Consider the following 27,145-nt stretch of genomic DNA (forward strand, 5'->3'; position numbering starts at 1 on the left):
ATAACTTCACAACCAAATGGAAATAGGTGTATTTGCACAATTGTACCGATTTATTTATAAAGCTGACAATTATATAAAAAAAAGAAAACACAGAAACACACTGTCAAACAACAACAACAAAAAAGACTTATGCTTATTAGTTGCAAAGCTGTTTATTTTCTGGCATTTCACACTGAAGTAGTCTCTTAATGACACAGCAGGCAAGATGAAGAGTAATAAAATAATACTTTTAACAATAACGTAACTTCTGTAATAATTTAACTGATTCCCCCTGGCTTTATTTTAAAATAACGGCTGAAACAAAGATGCAAGCTAGTAAAATGTCAATTCAATAATGTATATGGTGTGAAATTGTTTAAATATATCTGTAAAGCATTAGTACGTGTGTATCACAATCTTGGCAAACAGGGAATATTCAAGATGATGTACAGACTATCATTAAAAAAGCAATACGCCATGTTAATTTTTTGCTGTGATTTCTCTTGCCCTTAATGACAACTCTTGCTATAAAAGTCACAGATTTTTTTTCATCTGGAAGTAATTCAAGTGTCAGTGTTATATTTTTGACATTATACACTTTGCTCATTGCCACTGTTTGATTTAAGCCCTGTTTGAGTTTAGTAATTGCATCCCTTTTAACATCAAAGGACGACAAGACAGTTATAAGGCTGCACTTGGCCATTCTACAATATAAATACATTTTAATTACAGATGAGGCCACCCTCAAGACAGCATAAAAACCTCTGATAGCTGAAACTGTAGATTTGTTTTTTTTATTTGGAGAATTAAAAGGAAAAAAAGTGTGCACACACAAAACAAAAATAAGAGCTAAGGTGCAAAAATGTATTGCAGGTTATGAGTCTGGTGAAAAGGCTTTGTGTGTGTTGGGGAACCTTCTAGGATTAAAGTCAGGGTCTTCTTTCACACGTTTCTTGATGTCATTTTTTACCTAAGAAAGGAAACAAAACATATTAGACATACAACTGTAATTTAGCCAGTAGGGGTTGGTGATATGGCCAAAAAATATCACAATATTTTACGGGATCTTATGCAATAACAATATTGAGATTTAATATTACATTACATTACAATACATTTAGCGGACGCTTTTATCCAAAGCCACTTCCAAATGATGAAGTACATTAGCAGTATGTAGTACTACAACTAAAAACATTTAGCAAGGAGGTCAAAGAGGAATAGTGGGATAGAGGAGGAAACGAGGGTGAGAAGGAAATGAAGTTAGAAGTAGTCAGTTTGTTAAAGTGCTTTTTGAAGAGCTCTGTCTTCAGGAGGTTCTTAAAGGTAGCGTGAAATGTTATTAGCCAGTCAAACAAATGAGAAAATAACACTGCAGAACAAGATTATTAATGCCTAAATTTTAAACTGCTCAGCTACACAGATACAGTACACTTTTAGCCACCTCAGGTCAGGCGCCCCCTGCTGTTCGGTTGCAGAAAGCTGTGTAACTCCACCCATCCCCATAGGTTTCAATGGCAAAACAGACAACTTTCAATCACATTTTTTTCCCAATATACTGTAATTCTACCTCAATTATTTAAATGTAACAGCTAGTGTAACCTCTGCTTATATTGTCAATTTTTATATCCCCACAGAATCCGTTTTTTAAAACGTTATTCAGCTCTATTCAAAAAAGGTGAGGTTTCTGTAAATGGGGTGGGACCAATGACTGTATGGGTGGGACCATAGACTGTGTATAGCTCTGTGAAGGCAGCCCTCAGGGGCGGGGTTATTTAAATGAGTAGGCGGTCTCTCCACAGTCTTTCTCCCTCCTCTGTTCTCTACTGCGCAGACCAACATGGCTGAAGATTTTGGCTTCATTTTCATTAAATGAATGGAAATGGCGACACGGCGTCCATCTTTTTTTACAAGATTTTATGAGAAGTAGATTTTTCTGTAGTACCTGTTGTGAATATGCTTCCTGAAGTTCAGGTCGTTCGAGATCACCTTGTAAGGCACTGGAAGATGTGACAGGGGTGACACCAGCTGACCTCGCAGCTTGGCTCACTGCCTCTGAGAGAGTGAGCCTGGGGCCATCACCTTGTGCTGTCTGCCGAACAAATAAACACAGACAAAAAAATTACTCACTGTCCCCTCTGTGTGTAAAAAATGCTTTGGTTGTTGTACTGCTCTCTTCTCCGCCAAACTAGGAAACAGACAGGCTTCAAAAACTAGTCCTTAAGAAGGTTTGAGTACAGCACAACTCAACTGGCTAAAAGTAACATCTCAGCTAAAACACGCACAGAAATTATTGAGGGCATCAAGGTCATGGCCATGCGTAAAGCAGTGTTACCTTTCTCCTCTTGGCAGGCATCCCTTGCAAATATGCATCAGATAGAGGAGGCTGAGCCTTTATCTTCCTCTGGGTAAGCATATCCTGTCTGATAATGGGAACCCAATCCTGCATGAAATGTAAAAGAAAAACACTTTATAAATACACACTGTTTATGTTTTTTTTTTTTTTTTTTACATTAACCTAAACGTTAACAAAATATCTAGTTAAATACATTAAATAAATGTATATGAATATATATAAATAAATATGAAAAGCTTACAGGAGGTAAAGCAGCGGCCCAGGCTTCGGCTTCTCCCACAGGCTCCTCCCCACCAGTAGCCCCGACTGTTTCTTCAGCCAGTCCTCCAACTGCTCCTGCCTCCTGGGAGGTAGCCATGGCCTCTTCTGCAGTGGTAGCTGGAGTGGGAGAGCGTGTGTCCTCCATCTAAAAATTGAGTAAACGGTCAAAGTATTTTTAAAGATCTTTTTAATCAAGTTAATCAGTATTACCAACACTGACACAAATAATAAAAGTCATAGAACAGCAGTATGTAAACTGATCATGTGTTTAGGAACCTGAAGTAGCTTGGAACCCCTGCATCTAAATAATGTGTAATGTGTAATAATGTAAGGTGTTATCTTGCGAGTGAGGTTCAACACTGGCCAATGTGCTCATGGCAAGGTGATGTAAATCAGAGTCAGAGTTGTGGCCTGATAATGGATGCCAGATTGATAGGTTCAGGCCAGGCCGGGCCGAGATTTCCCATTAAATTTCTCGGGCACTGTCAGGATGGGCTCCAGAAAATAGTCTGTGACGTTGGCCTATGTTTTTAATGCATTTTTTTATTTTATATAAAGCTCTGGCATGCTAAAAAGCTTAACAAGTAACAAATGTACACTGTGAATGGAAAAAAAAAACTGTAAAAAAATGTTATAGAGACAATATAGAAGACTATATGAACTTTTGGGGGAACTTTTTGGAGAGATCAGGAAGTACAGGCACCTATAGCTCTAAATTGCATTGAAAAAGCGAATTTTTAACTACAGTCTTTTTTCTATAAAACTAAATGTGGCTCATAAGGACAGTTTATGGGGAGGGCTGGGTTGATCTGAGACAGAACATACACAGGCTTGGGTGGGGTCGGGCTGAAAATTTTTTGACCTGATCTAAGCTCTAGTGGGTAAAGAGGATTGTGACTGGCGGTTTCTGGCTTAAACTGCCCATGCAGAAAACACATCCATATTGATGTGGGCAGGAGGTCCCACACAGTTATCCCACGGGTCAGTGCAGTATTCTGTAGCTTCAATGGGACATGACAAAAGTCATGGGATATGATACTACTCCTGTGCCATGACATTTGGCATGTCAGTGTACAATTTTCCCAAATATATAGGTATACCTCCACAGACTCAAGCTCTACTGGTTCTGGTGGGGGGACCTCTCTCGCCTCTTCATTCTGACAGGAAATTAAACAGACATTACAGTTAACAATCAACAAGACTGATTTAATATGCTATTTAACCTCTTTTTGCAAAGGCAGAGTCAAGCTAATAATACTAAATCAAAATAACAACAAAAAAAAAATCCTTTACACATATGCAATCTACACTGTATCACGAAACACTGTATTGTATGGGAATAAAAATATATGTTTATAATGTCCTTTATAACATATTATAGAGTGAAAGAGCATAAAGAACAAAGTGCATATCAATATAAACCAAAGCAGTTAGTTCTTGGATGACTGATTGCTTCCCAATTCTTGTAATATTACAATTGTTAAGTATAAGCAGACTTCATTTCATAGGCAGAAAGCACTGTGAATTATATAATAAACAGGTTTTATAATAATAAAGTGATAAACAATAACATTTTGGACAGTTAAATATGTACATACACGAGTCTTACAACGAACACTCACCCGAGCATGAACAAGGTAATGGAGAATTTGTTCCTCTGTAACTGGAATGTGCTCCAGAATGACCTGCAGTCTCATAGTCATCATACTAGTCAACCAGCTCACCACACTTGGGTTCACCTCTGCTGACATAGTTCTCTGGAGAGAAAAAGAGCAGGATAAACAGGGGGAATTGGGTGAGTTGAAGATTATATCACAATTTTTTAAAGGAAAAAAAAAAGTGTGAGATACACATCGTTAGTGTTGTACTGACTATGCGGTTGTTGATTACTGCAGTGAGGGCATTCTGCTCTCCTCTCAGGCAGTACAGATTGAGAGCCAAACACTCAAACAGAGCTCGGTTACACAGCTGCAGCAAGCGTGGTCCAAATGTGTGATCTAGATAGAAAAAAAAAAAATACGTGCTTTATAATACACACATTGTATTACACACAGGGAATCTTGATAAGAAACCATAAATGTACAAAATGTACACAATCAGAGGTATTTGGTCATGGTTGTACTGTCAATGGCTCTTTTTCCATTTATAACTTGCTCTCTGTACAAATGCCATCTTAAATCTCATCCATGATTTCTATAAACAGCAATTATCAGACCAGCTCTACTGACTGGATTACCTGTCACATTCCTAGAGTTTTTACTTGACTGAGAAAATGTGCACTTAACTACAGTGCACTAGTGAGCTGATGTAACTGAATTATTTTCACCTTTGGCCTTTTACCTTTTTATTTTATCTGTTTTGTTTACTTTCTTCATAATTTTAGTTTTAACTTTTTGCTATCTAAATTTCTTTATCATTTTATAGTCTTATTTTTTTTATTTTATACTTGTACTTGTTATTTCTTACTATTTTAATTATTTATTTTTTAATTATTTATTTATTTAATTATTATCTTTAGTTAACTGTCCACTTGTCCTTGTAGTTAGAATCATTGTATTTCTTCTTAATTAAATCATAATTGTTTGTTATTTGTTTTGTAACTGTTTCGTTGATATATTTTGTTATTTTAGCCTAACCCGAATAACTAGGGTTAAATAACTGATTTTATTTAAAAATAATTTTTTGAAAAAAGAAACTTTGTTGAAATCGGCCGAATTGAAAATGAGGGTTACCCTCAATGTACTTCCAAACAAAAAGAAAAGTTTGATGGATTTTTTTTATTTTTATTAAAAATGCTTAAATAAATAAAATGCCAGATTCAATTTGTCAAAAAGTGAAAAATGGAAACAATATTTATGCATGACTAAAAACAATATCAGTAAAATGTATAAGCAGTAAAATTTTAAGAGTCTTAAAATGTCACTTAAATCTTTGAAACTTAAACAAGTGCATGTTTAAAATAGAGTTCCTTAACATACAAAAAACATATCCTTAAATATTTCTGGGCATACCTGTGCAGCGCAGAATGTGTGTAGCTATGCCTGTAAGTTGCTGTCTTAGAAACAAACGATTTGTCTGAGTGATGTCAACCCCTTCCCGGACTGTAACTGTTGACTGTCAGAGAGAGAGAGAGAGAGAGAGATAGAGAGAGAGATCGAAAATAAGAGGGAGAAATGGAGAGTGATTAGGGGCTGGAAGTTTACAAACATTTACAATAAACATCCGACAAAGGCACAAAAGCATCTACTGAAATTAACGCTAAAAATATCTTGTAGGAAAAGGGTAACACCAATACTTACAAAACTCTCTGTTATGTATTCGTCAAGTTCTCTTATCAGTTCATCAGAAGCTGCCTTTAATAAAGAAATTGATGGATATAAAAAAATACATATTAGGAGGACTAAACCAGGCAAGCAAGTGAATAAACACATTCCAAATAAGGATTACTGTATGATGTTCAATTCATAGTTTTGATGTAACTTACAGATATGTTAGGGTCTGTGGGTTCTCGGCCCTGCAGATAGTGCTCAGAGAAGAACTGGGCCAATTGGGGCTGAATGCGGCTCAGGGGCTGTGCCTGTCCGTGGAGGAGCAGGACCATGTCCACCATAGAGAAGTTCTGACACACCAGAGTTAACAGATCCCCAAAGAAACCTATTTACACAGAAATTATTCAGTTTCAAATTGACAAGATGTAGGAAGCAAGAGTCATACAATACAATGTACATAGAATGCTATAACTTTGATGACCCTATTATGTAATCTAATATCCAAATCAGAGGTCACATGATTATGAACAAATGTTTTATTGACACGTATTTATTTGAGAAAGGTGTACACCAGGGGTGTCCAAACTACGGCCATTTGCGGCCTGTTTCCTTTTTTGGAGCGGCCCGCGAGTTATTTTAGAAATAGAATGAAAATTGACCCGCTGTTAAGCAGGTTTTTATAAAATGAGATTCAAAGTTTGAACGCTAGGTGTCAGAAACGGGCCAAAGAGTCTAAAAGCGGAGAGGGTGCGCAGTTCTAGCGCTGAAAAACGGCCCAAAGAGTCTAAAAGCGGAGTGGGGGCGCATTTCTAGCGTGAAGAACGGGCCAAAGAGTCTAAAAGCGGAGATCCGTAATTAAGGAGTTTAATATTAAGAGACATCATGAGATGAAACATCAATTTGAAAAATCTTAGTTTACACAACACTGTCAAATATAGATAAAGATAGTAAGTCAAGTAAAATGGTGTGTAAATGAAAGTAATAAAGAAAATGTATTATTTAAAGTGGTATATTTCATTATTTGTTTTATTAGAGTCGTTGGCCCATGACTTCAAATATATTTCTCTTTCTGGCCCCCAACAAAAACAGTTTGGACACCCCTGGTGTACACCAAATAGAGCTTACATGTCCAAAATGACAGAAATTGAACCTTATTTTAAATGAACGTATTACTTTCATTATTAAACGTATAAAATGTAAATGGCTTCACCCATCATAATTATGCAAAAATAATATAAAGAAAAAAGTGCTGTTTTTTTCATTGCAGTGTTATTCTAAGCAAAGCTCACCCATGGCTTCTCCTGTGCTGGGGGTGAAAATGTTGCTGGTCTGGGAGAGTCTTTGGATGAACTGTGCAATGCTCTCTGTATTGTTCTGAGGGGCACCCAGAGAGCCCATCATGGTGGAGAGGACGCCCTGTACTATCCCAGTAAAGAGCTCAGTGTTCATGACTTCTTCAGCTGCACCCGCCTCAGGGTTTGATTGTGGGTTATTAGTCGGAGGAGGGGTAGGAGCTGCGGGTTGCTCTGTGGGTGGCTGAAAGTTGGCTTGTTGAGAAGCCTGACAAAAAAACAAACAAACAAAAAAAACAATATATGTTACTTATATTAAAGAGGGCAGAAAGCATTTAATCAGTAACCAATTCATGTCATAGTATCATTATAACAATCTCAGTTTATGCTGATTGCACACAAAACAATCATACAATCACAATTGTACATTCCTTCCTCAATGCAATTCTTTCAGTTTGCAATCCGATATGCTCAAAAATGTTTACAATTCTTGGCATCTGAGTGTGTCTTGTGTGAAGGTCTTATCTCTTCAAAATGAGGAGTAACAGGAAACAGCAGCCAATAATAGTCTTGAAAAATGCCAAATGAGCAAACAAATAGGTTTAAAATATTTTTTATTTTATTTCTATGTTATTGAAAGTTATGTAATGTTCACTTCTTAAGGGTGAGATAAACATGTTAAAGTGCTCTAAAGTCTGACTCTACTTCAAAAGATTCATCCACACTTCATTCTTCCTTAAACTGTGGACACATCGTCACTGTCACTCTCTTTCTATCTTACCTGCATGCTCCCCCTCCGCCTTTCTCTCTCTCTTTCTACCCTAAGAAATTATAATGAAGTAAAAAAGGTCTAGTCAGCCAGACCCAAACCACACTACACTATTAAAATTTCCCCTCTGACACAAATACAGGGAAGTACCAGCATTTAAAGAATTAATCATGATCATAAATCATAAATTTTTATAAAATTATTTAAAGGGTTTGACACCACTAATGTAAATATACTTAATCTAATGCTGATATTTCTTAAAAATAACTGAAATGCATCCATTAGTTCGCTCAAGGATGAAGTAATATTCACAAATATCTGTTGTTTATGTTAATTGTTAGTTTGTTCCAACAAGATACAAAAAGATGATAACCTCTCGTGGTATGAGAACAAGATTATTCATTTTGGCTTTTTAAATAAGTGTGAGAATAATTATTCCTTTTTTTTTTTTTTTTGTGGTTACAATTTAGAAAAAGGCATGAAAAAAGTATTGTTTGGGTATCTGTTTTGAATTCAAAGTATGGTAGTGGTATCGTAATTTTAAAAACGATACCCAGCCCTGCACATTATTCTAGCCAAAATGCATCAGTAGGGACAGATCCTTAAAAACACTAGTCAAATACTATTCCATACCAAGTAGAATGATTTTTTTCAAAATGTCAGTGTTTTATCCACTTAAACTGGACTGAATGTAATTTATATTTCCCACCTCTACCACTTGTCATTACATAAATAGCTAAGCATTAAGCATTTCTATTTTCTAAAGCAATCAGGCAAAAACTTTTTTCTTTAATTTACTGATGCCCTTTCTGACCTGTATGAAGTCGGTGACACCCTGAATAAAGGCAGGTATTCCTGGCATGGTCACAGTAACAGAAGGACTAGCTCCAGGGGCCTGACCAGCAGCAGCCAACCCTCCTCCCAGGAGAGAGCCCAGAATCTGGTCCAGGTCGCCCCCGAAAGGAGCCCCTTGAGGAGGCATAGGGGCAGCATTCGGCTGCGAAGTAGAGCTTGCAGTGGGGCCTGTGGAGTGTGTGGGTCCTGAGGCACTGGTGGCAGTAGCAGCAGCAGCAGCAGATGTTGGTGGGAAGGTTGATGAGGATGAGGTGGAGGAGGAGGAAGTGGTGGAGGATGATGATGAAGAGGATGAAGAGGTAGAGAATGTGAACGTGTGGGAGGAAGAGGAGGTAGTGCTTTGACTGGCTGTGGAAATAAAAGTGGGGAATGTTTAGGATCATCACAATAAGTATGGTTTCATAGCAAACCTTTAAAAATTTGTAACATACCCATATTCTGACCAGAAGCTCCTGTCAGGAGTTGCCCCACCAGAACACTAATCATTTGGTTGAGAGCAGCTGGATTCAGGGGTGGTGCCTTGCAAAACAAACACATTAAAACATACATAATTTAGTTATAAGAACTGTAACCAGGGTACATGAATGAAAAGTGTATTAATACAAAATAAAGGTTTAGGCAACAACCTGGCCTGGCTGTTGGCCCATTGTTGGTGGAACAGCAGCTCTCAGATTGATGGTGGTGCCTCTGGTGGTGAAAGAAGGGGTTGCCATCCGGTGAGCGAAAGGAGGAAGTGTGAAAACTACCCGAGCCTGAGCAGGGTTTGGGGGCATGGGAGGGGCAGCAGGCCCTGTACCAGCAGGACCTGGGGCAGCAGGGCCTGTACCAGCAGTGCCTGGGGCAGCAGGGCCTGTACCAGGAGTAGGGATCTGTTGCCCCTGCTGTCCAGCAGAGGCAGCACTTGCCATGGCCATGGCTTGCTGGGTTACTTGGTTTACAATGGCTTGCATGAACTCTGGAGGTAGACCCGGTATTTGAATATTAGGAGCTACACCTAGAAAGTGCACAGAAAGATCGCAGGCAACTATTAATTATTACAAGCATTTTGAGATTTAAGAGCTGGGGAAATAGAGAAATTCTCTTAGGTTGCTGTGCAGGTCAAGAAACAGCATTAAATTAATTTACATTAAAATGAAACAGTGACAGCAAGAAGCATCATAACCCTCGCCGTACAGACTATATAAGCTAAGAGTGGGATCTGTTCAGAAACAATGAGAACAGTTTTACTCTTACCAGGTTGTCCAGTACCAGCTGCATTCGGTTGTCCAGCAGTCGTGTTTTGAGCAGCATTCCCAGCATCTAAAACATATTTAGAAAAGTAAACATGTAGCTCAACAAATACATGCACACACTCACATAGCAACGCAAAAGACCCACCATCAACGTTAATCTGCATCATGACCACTGGCTCCATGGTTTGATGGCTTATTCGTATCACTCTGGGCCCTGGCTGCCCCGTTTGCTGATTGGCCATACCTGGCTGTGGGTTGGGGGTTTGTCCTTGCTGCTCTGACTGGCCAGTCGGTTGAGGCTGACTTTCTGCTGGTGGTCTGCCATTGCCTGACATGGTCACTGTGGTTCCAAGATTAACCTACAGGAGATGATCATAAAAAATTATGAAAAAATAAAAATTTAAAATTAAAAGACTATCAGACAATATTTATATTTAAGGCCAAGAGACACTACAATAAAGCACACTACTCTATTGAAAAAATTGTGCCCTCTCCATTTTTCAAAATGGAGAAAAATTTAATGTGATGGTACCTTCAAACTTTGAACATGGAATCTCTGACAATCTGACGTTACTTATGAACTAAGGTCCAAATGAAAGATTTTGCCAGTGCATTTAGTGGTGTCAATCACTTAAACATTAATTGTATTAGGTCACCGCAATATTCTGTGATTAATAATGATGCAAATCATGATTCAGTTTTTTAAATGCTGGTATTTGCCTGTACTGTTGGGAGGAAGACAGTAATAATAGTGTAGTCTGGTTCAGGTCTGGCAGACTAGAGTCTTATTAACTTTATTGTAATATATATCTCAGGGCAGATTTGATGCTTTTTAACTGAGAATATTTGAATGTGTTCTGAGTTACTCAGCAGTGTGTGTGAGAGAGACCAATTGAGTGAGTGAGTTAACATGAGAGAAAGAGTGCGAGTATAGGCGAAACAGAGTGCCTGAGAGTTTTCAGCACAGCTACAGTGTGTCAACAATTTGGAGGAAAATGAATCAGGGAAGAAAGTAGCTGACAGCTCAATAGGTCAGCACAACAGTGCGAGCAACCTTGAACAACAGACAAACTTTGGGCTAAATCACAAAATGCGAGATAAAATGATATGCATACTTTAGAACAGGTAATCATACATGTGTACTAGGAGGTCAAAATTCGTGCCCATAATGCACAATGTGTACATGTTGACAGGTCTGCCAATGTAAACCAGACATCAATTCTGCATATTTTTTGGTTTACATTTATTAATTGTGTGAATTATTTACTTTATTATAGATTACTATATTATACAAATTCTTATACAATTATTACCCGACATAAATTTCACATACTGCAATACTCCTCTCAATAGCTATTATGACTAAAATAGACAAAAAGGATATCTTACTTATGAAATTATTATTTGATCTGTGAAGCAATGCATTACCTGCATGGGCATGTGATGCACTCCACCTGGTGTCAGGACAGAGGAAGTGTAGTGAGACATGGGCCGGATCACATGCAAGTGACGGGGAGGAGCACTTGACAGATTACAGCGCAAGTCGCTCAGAGCAACCAGAGCGTTTCCTAGGAGCCGAAGAGCCTCTCCGACCAGGTTTAAAACACGCTGGTCCTCCTCCCTCTCCTGTGTCTAGAAAAAAAAAAAATTTAATGAATTACTGAAATAAGCAAGATTCCTGCACATCTAGACAACAACTAATATCAACTTATGCTAGCATAGTTAAAAGTCTTTCTAACAGTGAATGGAAAGTGCATGCTACCCAACACTACTGTGCTATTATATTCCCATATTTAACAACACACAAATAACTCAAAAGAAAAAAACATTAGTTTCTTAAAAATTGGGGAAGTGACACTGAACATTGCTAAAGAGTATTATTTAGCATAAGAAATATTAAGCACTACAGAGCTAGACACATTGTAATATAGCATGCTTATATCCAGGAGAATTTAACTGCACAGTGCTTACGTTATTGTTGTAGTCAGCAGTTGTTGCTGCTTCAAGAATAGTGTGGGCTCTTTGGATGAAGGGCTGGAGTCTCTCTTCTACTCTTCTCAGCTCTGCTAACATTTCTACTAGCTCTGCAGGGCTAGGGTGACTGGTGAAAATACAGAAACACAAAAAGACAATGAATTTACCATCATTTCATATTCTACCTATTTATCACAGTAATAAAAAGAAATTACGTACGCTTTTCTTTAAAGCTTCGTTGTTTAAACTTGTTTAAAAGTTTTGTTGGTATAGTGTCTGGCCTAACCTGGGACCTGAAGAAGTAGGAGGAGGTGCACCCTCAGTATCAGTAGCAGCTGCAGATGATGGAGGGGAGCTGGATGGAGGTGGGGAAGTGTCCATTGGCTGGACAGAGGGAGAAGGTGTGGAGGTGGATGAAGTTGGAGGAGGTGCAGAATCCTCAGGAGGCGCAGAGCCATCTGCAGGCTGACCCTTGACATGAGAGTGACAGTCAGTAAGAGTTTAAATGTGCATGTCAGTGAAGAGAGCCATATTTCTGTAACATTAAACTTCTCCTGCAGAAAATTGGACAGCCCACAATTAGCCCAAAATAGCTTGGATCTAAAATAAGCAATATCATGTTTTTAGAGCTACTTACTACCTCAAGTCTTTGAATCAGGGCAATGGTGTCCCTCAGCAAGTTCTCAGCCAGGAGTAGCCGAAGCCTTGGCTCACTTTGCAGGGATTGGTCCATATCAACATGCACATTCACAGAGCCGCTGGGCTAGAAGACAAAAGAGGATACAAAATTAGCTACTTAATGTGTCATATTATAAAAGGAGATTTTTTAAGACTTTGTAAAGGTTTTATATGGATAAAACACCTTCATACCCCAGTACTTGTGCTGACTCGTGTATTTCTAACACCTTCTCCGAGACCTGACATCATTTGCTGGATAGACATCTAAAAAGGATATATATTAAATATATTATATTATATTCCTGATGTATGAAAATAACCAAAGAGGTGCAATAATGGAAATGATGCACAATTTTGTTGCATAATAAAAGTATATTTTTATATTAAAATGTCTTTGTCCATACCTGGATTTGTTGTGGGTCCATAATGTTGACAGGGAGATTAAGGGTACCAAGCATTACATAGCTGTTGGCATTGCGGTCATGAGTGGGTCCATGTGGCATCCCCTGAGAGGTTGTGGAGGAGCTGCCGTTTCCTGCCTGTGGACTACCTGAAGTCCCAGGTACTCCACCTGAAGCTGATCCTGGCTGGTTTGTCTGAGGGGGGGCTCGCTCCACCAAATGGATGACTTTGCCATTCACATCTGCCAATGAAAGAACATAAATGTACAAAAAATGAGGAGGACCATTATTTTATATTTCACATCAAATTACCATCAATCAGCTGCTGTTGGTGAATACTTCTGTGTTTTTCTATTTAAGGCTTTAACTAATTGCTATTTTAGCAGTTAAATAAAGTTTCTTGAAAAGTTATTATTTTGTTACACTTCAATGTTCATCTGAACAGAAGCGCTACATTTTCTCACTCAAATCTAGATCAGCACCCCTTATTTTACTTTAAAAAATAGCCATTACCACTTGCCAGCCCTTATTGTTGCTTTTAGGGAAGCACAAATATTCTTAAGATTTGTTATAAAATCTAACCAATCACTTTTTATTCAACATGTGCCTTACAGCTTTGCTTTTAAAAGGTCACATCCTAAAAAATAGTGAATAATGTGACTGCTGTTTTCAGCATCACTCCCACTGTCACCTTTAGGCTATGCCTCAAAGACTTGGTACCAGTTAACCAGCTAAATAAGTTTAATATTTCATAGCAAATATCAGAACTCACTGTATTCTGTTAAAGTTTTCTCATCCTGAAGCACTCTTCCCTGGTAGATAAGCCTCTGTTTGTCGACGGGTATACCAACAGATGTGGATATATGCTCTTTAAACTCTTTCACTGTCATCTGGAGAATGGAAAGAACAGTAGGGTCAGTTCAGCAAATACATTTGGACTTAGTCAAAGTAGTAAAAGTGACACTAACAGGAACAAAGCCATAACAAAACTCACCTGTGCTCTGACAGTGTAACTTCTGCTCTGAGAGTCCAGAGTTTTGACAGTTACTTCAATATCACTATTTCCTTGCTCCTCCATGACAGCAGTATATTAGGTTACTATATGGGTGACAAAGAATTCAGGTTCAGACAATGGAGATACAAAGCAAATTGTTTCCTTAAAACAACAGATTATGGCTACAGTTTCAGCGTCTCACATACATGAAAGCAAGCATACAGATATATATTTTCTGAAAAAACAATGTTTAAAACAAGTGTAAATTTATAGTTTTGTCAAAACAAATCTTGAAATGCTTGTACACTAAAGCAATATTGGCTATGCGAGCTAAAAGTATGTAGCTAGCTAATGTGCCTGGTCAGAGTTAAGTTTGAGGCTAAATTAGAAAATAAAAATGGTGTAAAGCATGATTGTCATTTTTTATTTTTTATAGTATAGTAAAGAGGAAGTTGCATTTTAAAAGTTTTTTTTTTTCAAGTCTGCCCCTCAAATTCAGAATTTCTGGAAAAGTATGTTGTATTCCATTTTTGCATCTTGTAATAAATATCTGATAGTATAAATTCAATCTACTTTTGTTACAAGATGCAAAAATCTGAAAATTCAGTACAGATAATTTTTTTTCTAATAAACTCGGTCTGTTCAGTGCGTTAAATCAGTAGAGTAGCTAACTTGCATATCGATTTTGCAAACTGGAGAATACACTGTGTGAAAACAACATTGAAATTGACCTTTAGGAGGTTTTAAGATATTTCTAGACAAATTAAGGGCCTTTACCTAAATGAATTTAATACGTTCCAGACTTCTTAAGGTTCTGTAGAAACCCTAGGGGATGATTTAGTGGTTAAAAAAAGAAACGACTAACGTTACTGATGGAACAATTTAACTTTGAATTGAATATTACATTTACGGTTTTTTTTCTAAACAGAAGGCACAATAATTTAAACAAGGACATGGACTTTAGACTCTAAATAAGTTAACTATCATTTCTAGCATGACAATAACTACTGCAGGAGCTCCTTTAACATGACATAAGTGTACTATCGTCAGCTAAAGATAGGTAATGTTGGGTAATGTGTCCTTCCAGATGTTTCGTGAACTTTCTGCACACCAGTAGCGTCACTGCTGGACTCAGAATTACACAAAATTACCTAAGCTAGTTTTTTTACCTAAGCTGTTTAGCTACCTTATTCAAGTGTGTTTTTTAATAATACGTTATTTAGTTAGCTTAGCTTAACTAGCTAAGCTATGTGCTTACACCCTCCGTTCAAGCAGCTAAGCTCATCATTAAGGCTTCAAGCTATTGAAGCTATTCCTGTACTGCTAGCTGGTTAGTTAATGCATTTAGGTTACAGCGTTAGCCTTGAATAGAGTTTTAGTTACTAAAATTACACCAAGGCTTAGCTAAACTTACGGGCTAACTAGGTAATCTAGCCATATGTCTCATACATGTGCCGTTTAACTAGCGAAAGCGTTACTGAGCGGCCTCTGGGTTTGTTAGCTCGCTAGTTAAAGCTAGGTTGGCTAACTGAAGCTAGCTCTCCTTCCTCAGTTACGAAGCAATGAAAACAATCAGCAGTGAAGCTAGGCTAGCACACAGCTCGCGTTAGCATGGTTATAACTCCGCTGTATCCCTACCTGAGACCGTAAGGCTGTGTTTGGTTGTCTCCGCTCTCAGACGAATTAAATTATTATCTGTAGTTTTAATAACATTTGACTCCACCGCGATATTATTACCAGACCGCTAGCTACCCAGCTAACACAGCTAGCGCCATACAGCGGCTCACTCAGCAGCTCCTGACGTCGCTACAGAAGACACGCCCATTTCCTGGAGCCCCAGTTTAACTGAGCCAGTTTATTATCACAGTTGCAGATGTCTACATGTATTGCCATTTTTATGAGATTTTATAAGACCACAACAAAAATGTTATGTGTAAAACTAAAGATCATAGAGTGGTTTAGATACGGATAGATAGATATTCAAACTCTCAACTTTTTCAGACCCTGCATTAATTACAATGGACATCATGTATTTTATTTATTTAATTGAATATATTTTGTTTCACATTAACATTATTTGGGAGCTGTTGTCCATCAGAATAGACCACAAACCAGCCAATGAACAAGTTCATAAACCTAACTTGGCTCTATCCACTATACTTGAAAAACAGTAGTACTAGAGCAATTGGGGCATGGGGACAGCTAATTCGTACTAATTTAATGTGATTTAAAACACTTTTTAATCATGTTTTTTTTTACTTTTATGTTTTGGAATGCTTTATGCAATAAAACGCTCAGTATGAAATAAAAAAATATTACACACAGGCTTCCAATGCATTGGAAATTTTAATAAAAAAAAACATATTTAATATTTATATATTTTTTTTATTAAGTCTTCTTTTCTGTGCATTACAGACAGAAAAGAGCATTCTTAATTCTTGATGAAACATTTTTTGTTACCTTAAGGAGTTAATTACAATATTAAGTGAACACTCTTTAATACCACTTAAAGAAGTAATGAGGACCACTTTCTTAATAACAGAAAGCTCAACACCATTTGAGGCTCAATTAAACAAAAAATGGTGATTGTCATTTTTTAAGTTAAATATATTGAAGAGGAAATTGCATATCATCCATTTTTCCAAATTTCTAATTATTCATTTCTGTCCCTCAAAATCAGAATTTCAGGAAAGCTTCATTTTTGCGTCTTTTGTAACAAAAATCTGATGGTATAATTCAACCTACGTTTGTTACAAGATACAGATAAATTACAAGATGTTTAGGTTAGCTACCTTATTCATACCTTTCACCTTTCCAAGTTACACATTTTGCCCATTCTTTTGACTATTTATCATATTTATGAGTTCAGTATACACAGAAATCATATTTTCAGCTTTATCACTTTTCATTTTTACTTGCATGCATTATATTGAATGACGTGTTGCAGACATTCTGAATTATTCATGGTGACCCTGCTCTGTTTTAAAGATACATTTTATATTTTACCATGACAGTGTGGACAGATTTACCTTAGATATAGACCACTGCAGTCGTGTCATCATTTTGTAGTTGGCTCCATGTTGTTTATGCCCATTGTTTATGTTTATGTTCTGTGTCTAAGCTGAATTTTCATATGGTCATAATGAACAGGCTTTTCAAAAACCAAACTCTACATTCTGTGGTAAATAAATTTGTTCAGAACCCTATACATTTTATTCGGTGTACATACATGTGTACTTGATCCTCTGAATTACGAGATTGTTGTTGTAATAAGAAAATGGCTAGCTTTTAGCTAATACTATGTTACAGCAGGAAAACCCAAAAGCTAGCAAGACAGTGTTACTCCAAAAACAGAGAGCTAACCTAGGTAACAAAAGAACCAATAACCGAAAACATATAACGTAAAAATGTTTATTGTTTGTTTTCCTCCCACTGAAACCTATTGTAATAAAAAACATAATGTGGCTTAATGTACTAAAACAACATGCCAGAAACATTTTACATTTCCACAGGTGCTGGGGATTAAACAGACTGGTTGAGTCGCTCATGACCAGCACAGAATATTATATTAAATATTTGAGTTTGTATTGTTTAGCTGGTCTGTCAGTATAACCAGGGTGGTTGACCAGTAGGATTGGTGCACATAACGATTGAGTAGTGTGTAGAACAGCCAACAGTTTCTATTATTAAACACGCTGATAGCTTAAAACCACTCCTCAGCTCTACACTGGTCAAGCATTATACAGCGTTTAAAGCAGTAGTTCTGGAGTAACACTTGTGCTGCTTGTTTTAATGTTTTCTGCTGTAACAAACCCAGTTCACCTCAGCGAGTTTGGTTAGTTCGTTGATTCAGCTAGGTATATTTTGCTGTAAAAATATGATCAGAGTTTGCTGGTGTATGCTGCTGTGCTGTGACGTCAGTTCAGTGTGCTGTAGCATTAGCTAAAAGCTAGCATTATTCTAATTAGGCTGATTATAATCAGATGATCCAATGATGTTTAGGAGGAAAATGTACTCAGAATAAAATGTATGGAGACATAACAAATATTAGGTTAAATTGCTGGAAATTTTGCAACTGTCATCAGTCTCCTAAAAAATAAAACGGTGTGACGGTTTTGATGTCACTGATGTTAAATGTTTAAATAGTTTGATATTTTTATGAAAATAGCTAAATCAAAAACTGGAAAGTCTAAAAGATTTTAAAATAAACTTTAAAACTTTTAGAAAGTGAATATATATAGTTTTAAGAATGTGTTATATAACCTCTGAAAATAAGTTGTTCACCAGTACACCATTGGTGATTCTGCCCATATCATAATTTATAGCTGATCAAAATAAGTCTGATTAGTGATCAGTTAGTTTATAAACAACATTTAATTTGGATTTGATTTGCCTAGTTGTGACCCATTCTCCTTCAGCTCCTCTGATACAGAAGCTGTTTTGTAGTATTGCACACCATTGGACATTTTTGGGTTTTGCACCATACTCAGTAAATCCTTGAAATGGTTGTGCAAGAGAAAGGCCCAGGATGAAAGGCCCTCAGGACGCTAGAACTGGCACACCAGGCAGCAACTATCATGTCATGCTCAATGTCACTAAGGTCACATCTTTTCCAATTCTTGCAGTTGAACTCTGCTGCTAGAAACACTGGTCTGTCTGATTCACACCAATTCATCTAATGTTACGTTGTTCGTTCCAGATCAAGCCACACAGCATACGTCACTTATTTGCAGGCTTCCACCTTTTTAAAACAGTCCCTGAAATCCCGAGCTTGAATTGAATTGATCTATATTCATTTTGTCAAAGACAAAGCCTTCTAATTCAGCATCATTTAGCAGCGGCCCAGATGACAGTTCTCCACCTGGTCTGATAATGAATGTGACAGGATTAAACTGAAGCACCATGCAGAATCTCTGATTAAGGTGATCCCCAACACTCGGTGATGTAATTGCACCTTGAAAATGTGCCAGTAATCCCAGGATTAGCATCATTAACATGCTCAGAGCACAGTAAACCTCATTTCCATATCACAGAGTGCTGTTTCATAAGTGACATTTCTGCTCAGCAGAACCTGAGAGAGAGCAGGAATGTGTAATTCTTGCTCAGAAAAAAATGGATGCATTTGTTTACTTACAGATGGAAACTAAACTGAACAAGACAAAAAAAGCATGTTGGAAACTTCTTTAGCTTTTTGGGCACTGTTTTTTCTCCGGATTGCTCCCAAGCCTTCCTTAGGGGTTTTGTTAACTATAGACAAGACAACTAAAGAGCCATTTTCTTGTTAAAATGATTCTCCTAGTGCATATACAAGACGAACTTGGTGATATTTGGAACTCAGTAGACCCAGCACTTATTAATGAATTTAGTTACATTTCTGACAAATATACTTGAGTAGAAATTAAAGTATTATAATTTAAAATACAATAAATAACTTAACATTTTACTTGCTACAACTAAAAATATATTTTTTAACAATCAATTGTTTGTACCTCCTTCTGTAGGTTATTTAAATCTTCTTGAAAAATCTAATGTCAAGATTTCCTGACTGTGATTGCTCTAAAATGTTCTTTTTACTGGACATGGAAGAAGCATAAAGTGTTTTAACACGTAACCATGTCATTGTACTTGTATTAGGATAAGAAAATAAATATTCCATATGCATATACAGGGCATATTCAGAACAAACCTATGTGAATGTATGTTAAAGCTGTTGTTGTTCTCTGTCTTGGTTAAGGGACTAGTGGAAGCTGATGTGGACTGATGTGGGCAGTATATTTCACCTCGTTCTAACTGCAGGATGTCTTGAGCAGCCTGTGCACGTTTGGGTGTGAGTGTATGAGCGGCCCACCAGGGGAGAAAGAGTGCCTGCTATAGCAGTCACCACACTTCCATCCTCCACCAGTCCTCCAGCCAGCAGGTACGCAGTTAACAAGACTCTACAAGCTGAGCATTTTCGATCTTTATGTACTGCATGCAGTCCACTAATGGGGTAGATGGTGTGGGATTTGTGTGCTTGTGCTGAAAAATACTGTGTAGTGCTGCATGTAAACCTTTTAATGCAAAGAGCTTTAGCTAAAACTGAGAAAAAAAAGAGCTTTGGTTGCTGTTTTCCATAAAAGATACCCAGTTAGATCTGCAGTACGGTATAGTTAAAGAAATGTTTGTGTACGTGTGTGTTTATATCAAATCAAATCAAATTAAAGAACATTTTATAACTGACATTGAGACATGAGATGAACAATACATAAAACAAAACAAAAAATTATATGTTGAATTCAGAAACTACCATATTTTTCACACCTGATTATAAGGCGCACTGACGATTTTTGGGAAAATTAAAGTATTAAAAGTGCGCCTTATAGTCAGAAAAATACAGTAAATGGGAACTGTGTCTAAATGTTTCAGAAAATTATTTAAATCATTATTTAATCACACTTTTCCACGTATAATTGGGTAATAGGGCTGCACAATACTGGAAAAAACATTTCATGATTACAGTATTTTCTTTTTTCTCTAGGATATACTGCAATAATAACATTTACAGAAATTTGCACCAATTATTTTTTTTCAGAAGAAAATGTTCTAAAATATAACGATATATGCCCTCTGTGTATTACAGACTGGACTATAAAAAATGATATAGGGCAGACATAGATAGAATAGATACATCATGCAAAATGAAAACAACATGAATTATCTTTTCTGTTAAACAAGCAAGTTGTGGCATGATGCATTATAATGTAATTGGCCAAAACTGACACGCTGTACATTCTGCGATGTGAATATGGTGCATGTGCACAATACAGCGAGAACAGTGCAGCAAATATATATTCCTATTTATTCCATATATTTCTGTAGAGTTTTATACAAATGTTTAGGCAAACCAGTTAAAAAAAGTTGAGTGAAAAAGTCCAAAATGAAACACTCATATTATTACCACCAAAAACTTTTCCAGCAAAACACATTTTTATACATTTTTTGTAACTTCGAAGCACTTTCAGAGCAGATATACTACTATAGACTTGAAATTATGTGTAGTACATATTTTAATTTTGCATTAGACAACTCCTTCAAAATGTTAGACAACATCTACCATCTGCATAATAAATGCAATTATTATTATTATTATTATTATTATTATTATTATTATTATTAGTAGTAGTAGTAGTAGTAGTAGTATCAAAGTATAGGTATTGCTCATACTGTGATGCCACCTATCTGCATGTGCTTCACATCGTTTCTCATTTTACGTAATTGTCCAATGAAAAACAGCAGATTTACAGGAGAGATATAAACCTTTCTTAACTTTTAAATTAAATCAATGTAAAAAGAGTCAATTTCAGGTAATTGTGGAGAATTTCTATTCTATTGCTCCATTTAACAAGAAATGTTGACATGGTTTAAGGTACAGTTTTTTGTTCAATTTATGAAGTAAGCTAAAAATCGACAAAAATGAAGATGCTTGTTCTTCATTGGACAGCAACAATATGCATATTTGCTCTACGCAAAGCATGTTATGGCCTACTGTGTGTAGAACTACCTGCATGTAGATATGGGCCTCTAAATGCAGTGCAGGTGTCTGAATGGTTATAAACCCCTTCTTTCATGGACCTTATGGCCCGCATTTGGAGGCTGGCCGCTCTCTGGTGCAGCACTGTTGTATCTTCCTTTTCCACATGATGGCAGTGTGATCCAAGCTCAACTACAAGAGATGCCGCTTTCTTTGTTCTCTTGCCAGCATATGAGCTGTGCTGTTTTCCCTATAATTTCTAAGAACGGAGAATAAATGTATCCTCAGGTCAAAATAAATAGCCTTTCACAGTTAATTTAATTGACTTTTTGCACATAATCGAGGTAATTCTGTCTCTGCCTGTCACAAACAAAAATAACAGCATGTGTTGTTGCCAAGCAGACATACAGGCTTGCGTCGAATTGCTCAGACACACTTGTGGCTCATTTAATCAGAGTTATATCACCATAAATGTAAAAGTGTTGTCTAGAAATGCAGAATTATGGGGTTAAACTTGCGGACCTTGCCCGGGAAGCGATTCATTCACACAGCGCCGAACACTGATGGTGTAAAAAACAGATTCAGAGTTGATTCGCTTGTGTGACTCTTCTCTCTTTCTCTCTCTCTCTCTCTCTCTGCTACAGTGGTGTGGTGTAAATTGAGGTCGCAGCCATGCTTTGTTTTGTATGTTACTCAGGCTAACTTCTTAATCATCAAGCCTTCTAGAATGTGCATGCACACACATACATATACACACACACACTTACACATACACACATACACACACGTGCGGAGGCGTCCAGGGACAGCATGTCGAGGGCGATGCTTTTTGAGCCATGTCCTGGCTGGCCTAGGGCACTTACCCCATGCTGACGTGTTTAATTGTGTGCGTTCCCAGGCCTCTGTGACAAGTGTGTGTTCGCACTGTGCCGCGAGAGGAACGATGGCCAGGCCAACTTCTTCTCACACACCCAGGTGGTCAAAAGAACCTGCTGGTCACCCCAGTGATTGCAGGTAGGCCCGGGGAGCTGCCTCAGTCGCATCTTGTTAAAGTAGCTGTGCTTTCTGCTTTTGTTTTGCAGTAAACAGTGCAATATAAAAATTTACTGAAAATAGAAAAGCACTAAAGCAGGCAGCTGCAGTTGTTCTCACCCACCGCTTTACAGACCCATGGTAAAATTTCATAGTTATCACTGAGCTCTTTCCAGAAATGGTCAGAAATGGCTGATTCAGACTCTAAATTAGGCTATGTTTGCATTACAAGCCTCTTTAATCAATTCTGATATTTTGTTCAGATTAGAATTGGCTATCTTAACTGTTTACTTTAACTCCCTATGGCATGATGTTTCCCTCAGGCAAATTTCAAACCATACCTTTTTTTTACACATGCATTTATCTTATTTTTAATATAATGTTACAAGGCATATATATGTCCAATACCATGAGGCATACAAGTAAGTCATAAATAAAAATATGTATATGTGCAAGAATATGTAAAGGAGCCTATTTTTACATTATTATTATTACATTATTACATTATTTTTACATTATTATTATTACATTATTTAATAGGGCCATCATGATGAAGCAATGGTGATTTAAATAAAGTAAAAAAAAAAAAATAAAAAAAAAATGAATCATAAATTCATAATTTAGGATTAAGCCTAGCCCTAAACTAAATGTTATTTCAAACTGTTACTTCACCTTAACATTCTTCTCTTTCAGAGTACAATAAAATCAAAAAGATTTGAGATATTAATTCAATCAGAAAATCTGCCAGTATATCATACAATATGATTTCGATTAAAAAAATAATAAAAATAATGCAATGGGTCATTTTCCTCATAGATTATCTTTACATTTCCTTCCTAAATTACCTTTAATTTAAGTTAGCTGTGTGCATGACCCCACTTCATTATTAGTATTGCACAGTATTGCAAATAAATGCAGACACTTCCTTATCATTATCATGCATCACCAGTTGCATGAACAAAGTCGCTCTAAATTGAATTTAGTAAAAGCACACTGTGCTGTTTATGGATTTTTTTTAAGCATTATATTTGACCTTATGTTGAAACATGAGCCTACTATCATATGACCAAAAGTCATAAGTTCATAAGCTGTTATCTGAAATGTTTTAATAAGTATTTAGTGCATTTTTGTTAAATACTCATTTAGCTCATGTAGTGGGCTATAGCGTTTACTATAAATTACAATTCCTATACATGAATATGGAGAACTATTCATGACTGGGACTTTAAATCTCACTAATATTTGGCAATATTTGTGTATTTAATTGTTTACTAAATTAATTCATATTGAATCCAGAATATAGAAGAAAGAGATTATGTAATATATCTTATTTATTAACATTATAATTATAAAGCAATGTATTGTTTTACCACTACATGTTAGCCTTAATAAGCCACATTACCTTTTCTAGCTTTACTTGTTTAACTTATGTATTAGTCTATAGAGTTTACTATAAAATATATTTCCTTAAAAATCATATTCCAGTTGCACTAGAATTAGGTCACTGAGAGAAAAATGGCCGCCGTACTTAATAGTGCCCTAAAATGTAAATAGGGAGTCATTTAGGTCACAGCCTAGGTCTCAAACTAGACTCAAGAAGCATCAGGTTACTGTGTAACAGAACACATGCTGGGTTAAACTGACCCAGCACCATTAGGTTTTATGAACAACCACAATGACCTGGGTCATAAACCTTATCCAAATATTTAGTGATTTTTTTGTCTTTTTTGGGTTACTCTTCATTTAACATTGTCTCATGAACTATTTTATTTTTCTTCATTAATTAATGTGTTTATTTAACTGTTTAACTGAGTTACACTTTTGTTAAAAAAGTAAAGAAAATCAGCTAAATAAATACAGATAAAAAAATGGACATTAAGCACCAGTGGCCTCCAATAAAACAAGCCTGTAAACAAGCCTAATAACTTGATGTTGAGCCACAATAAGTTACGGTAATGATGTTAGGGATTTATGGGTCATCATCAATAGGAAAATAAAAATATATATTTTTTGATATTGTTTGTTTAATATTGTTGTTATTGTTGAATAGTTAATTTAATGGTACGTAAAACAAGTAAAGATAAAAGTAAAGATGTGTATTTTGTCAAAGCTTATTTAGTAATCTGTGCTACCCGAAGAAAGTCAGTTTAAAATGGCTTAGTTAATGCTGATTATTTACCCATTGTTTAGTCATAACCCATTAAATGTGTTACAAAGAAAATCTACCCAAAATTCTGGAAGTAACCCAGAAAATGACCTGACAGGTTTTACTCAGCAGTTTAGGAGTGTAAATTTACTAAATGGAGATTTGCTTTCCTTTCAGAATGAGCTCTGTTTAAACATGTGTAGCCTTGTTGTTGCAGTAATAGAAAGATAGTCATGACTGGGACTTTAAATAACAGTAATATTTGGCAATATTAGTGTATTTTGTCTTTAATTATTGTGTAAAGCAAACTAATGAATTAATTCCAATTAAATCCGGAATATCATGGTAGACTCTATGTAATATTTCTAATTTACTCAAGTTAGATTTATGAAGTGTTGTTGAATCAATACACTTTAAAAACATGGTAAAATTGCATGCAATACTGTATCATTGTTTCAGTAAAAGCTAAACAACCCTGACTGCCCTGCTAGCAGAGAATATTAAAGAAAATGTTCAGCAATGCTTTTAAAATGTTCTAGAAGGGTTAGAGAAATATTGTTCCAGAAACGTGTAATGTGATGAAAACATGTGATGTACCGGTAATAATGCCTGCATAACATTGTTATTAGAAGATATATTTAGATATATTTTTGAGTGTAACAGCCAGCAAAGTTTATTAACAAGTGGGAAATTAAAATTTACAAGATATTTAAAAAAAAATTCTGTATGAGTTTAAGCTTAGTTTTTAATGATGTTGAAGGATTTTGCACTTCAGTGCTTAGCTAACTTATATGAATTCATTTCATTTAATATTTCACAGTGTTTGCGCATCACTTGTTATCATTTTTATAGATTCTACAGATCTATATGTTTAGTGGGGCTGACAAGCATCTGTGTATACAATCTTTTATGATGTGATTTTGAATGCGGCATTCCTTTCACAATACTGAAATGACAATGAATGAATTAATTAGAATAATACAATACAATACAATAAAATCTTTGGTAAATCTGATATGTAATCATACTGGTATCACAGTGATAGATAATACTTAATGAATATGTCGCACTCTCGTCCGGTTTTGCATCTCTCTGGTCTGTCCTTGTGTTTATTTACCTTCTTCTGCACGTGCCCTGTGTTTTTCCCGTGTCTCCGCCCCTGCTGCTCACCTGTTCGTTTGTAGGTCCGCCCCCTTGTTACCTGGTCCCAGGTATTTTCTGCTTCCTGTACTCTGTGTTTCTTTGTTTCTTGAGTTCTTTGTTTGCTTATTAATGTGTTTTCAATAAATACTCAAGTACGCAAGCGCATCCGCTCTCATGTCATGTCTCCTTCCTGCTTCTACCTGACAGAATATCTTACGATGTTCCTCATTTGGAGCATTTTAAATCTAAAAAGAATTCTATAGGAGTCATAGAAGAGTATATAATAATGTATAATATTTTCTGAATTTAGGTTGATAAAGATTAGTTTATATGACAAGCTTGCTGTATTTTTGTATTTTCTAAATAAGTCTTTAACAAATATGAAAAAAACTTTACTCATTTTTAAATAATTACAAAAATAAAATACGAACCTTCTGGACTTCCAGAAATTTGGAAAGATTGAATGTTTTAGAAATCAAAAGTTTGTTATACTAGCCAACACCATTTGCAACGTTTTGTCATTTATCTTAAAATTCATTGTTTTGCTCCTATGTCTGTATTTCACACATAAGACTGTAGAGACACACTTCTGGCACTGGTTTGATTAGTGGCTCTGTAATTGAGCGGTAAAGTTGTGCAGTGTATAACTCCCTCTCTTCTCCTCTCCTGCTCTCGTCTGCTCGCTGGTTCCCCTGTCTGGGATGGTAAATAAGGTTGGGTGTGTGAGAATCTCATTACCAGGACACAAAGCGGCATTTCCTCTGAGGATTGAGGGAAAGTGTGTGTGTGTGTGCGTGCGAGTGTGTGCGTGTGCGTGTGTGTGTGAGCAGGCTCAATCACGAGCACGCTGATGGGGAGGGAGAGGGAGGCAGCTGGGCTCCTGCTCAGGCCTTCAATTTCCTCCACAGTCCAGCCACTCGAGTGTGTAATTACTATGGGGTGTCGTGAAGGTGCGATTCCTTCTCCTGGTAACACTCACCCCCTTCATACCCGCACCCCCCCCTCCCCACACCCCCCTTTAGCTCTTTAGAGACAACCCCTCAACCCCCCCCACACCCCTCACTCCCCCCTCGCCCTGTTATTCACCCCAGGTGAGGGCATTAGATCCAGAACCACTTGGTGAAGGCACAATCCATGCCAAGCACTCTCTACAGTCCCCACTGCCGTAGTGGTTGTGCCCCTCAGGTTAGCAGCCCCTGTCTTAGGCTTTGGTCCAAGAAACCCAATCCTGGTTATACACTCTTAAAAATGAGGGCA

The 27,145-nt window shown here is 36.7% G+C and overlaps 1 protein-coding gene across 4 annotated transcripts; it reads right to left on the reverse strand.

Annotated features, from left to right (window-relative positions):
• Positions 1–23: 23 nt before the first annotated feature.
• Positions 24–15,866, reverse strand: bag6 (BCL2 associated athanogene 6). 4 transcript variants are annotated; one of them, XM_022662980.2, is made up of 25 exons: positions 15,696–15,866; positions 14,058–14,161; positions 13,836–13,953; positions 13,067–13,305; positions 12,855–12,926; positions 12,625–12,747; positions 12,271–12,455; positions 11,982–12,111; positions 11,439–11,642; positions 10,156–10,369; positions 10,012–10,077; positions 9,405–9,772; positions 9,210–9,297; positions 8,738–9,126; positions 7,152–7,422; positions 6,078–6,247; positions 5,893–5,946; positions 5,605–5,707; positions 4,466–4,590; positions 4,216–4,350; positions 3,694–3,750; positions 2,574–2,738; positions 2,312–2,419; positions 1,922–2,068; positions 24–949 (listed from the first exon to the last, which is right to left on the reverse strand). In XM_022662980.2, exons 2-25 carry the CDS (start codon positions 14,139–14,141, stop codon positions 854–856), a joined length of 3,711 nt encoding a protein of 1,236 aa, XP_022518701.2. In that variant the 5' UTR covers positions 14,142–14,161; positions 15,696–15,866; the 3' UTR covers positions 24–853. The 4 variants fall into 4 exon arrangements, with proteins under 4 accessions (XP_022518701.2, XP_022518714.2, XP_022518762.2 ...); XM_022662993.2 differs by having other exon boundaries at positions 11,439–11,636; positions 12,622–12,747; XM_022663041.2 differs by having other exon boundaries at positions 10,255–10,369; positions 12,622–12,747.
• Between the last annotated feature and the right edge of the window lie 11,279 nt (positions 15,867–27,145).

The sequence above is a fragment of the Astyanax mexicanus genome, chromosome 18 (assembly GCF_023375975.1).
Source record: "Astyanax mexicanus isolate ESR-SI-001 chromosome 18, AstMex3_surface, whole genome shotgun sequence".
NCBI classification, from domain to species: domain Eukaryota; kingdom Metazoa; phylum Chordata; class Actinopteri; order Characiformes; family Acestrorhamphidae; genus Astyanax; species Astyanax mexicanus.

What these genes read in the sequence shown, in the direction of transcription:
- bag6 (XM_022662931.2), bottom strand. Translation starts at nt 14,141, where the DNA reads ATGGAGGAGCAAGGAAATAGTGATATTGAAGTAACTGTCAAAACTCTG. An exon ending in GAGTCAGCACAAGTACTGGG is followed by an intron (nt 12,748 to 12,854) that starts GTATGAAGGTGT and finishes TTTGTCTTCTAG; the next exon opens with CCCAGCGGCTCTGTGAATGT. An exon ending in AGGAAGCATATTCACAACAG is followed by an intron (nt 950 to 1,921) that starts GTACTACAGAAA and finishes TTCCTTTCTTAG; the next exon opens with GTAAAAAATGACATCAAGAA.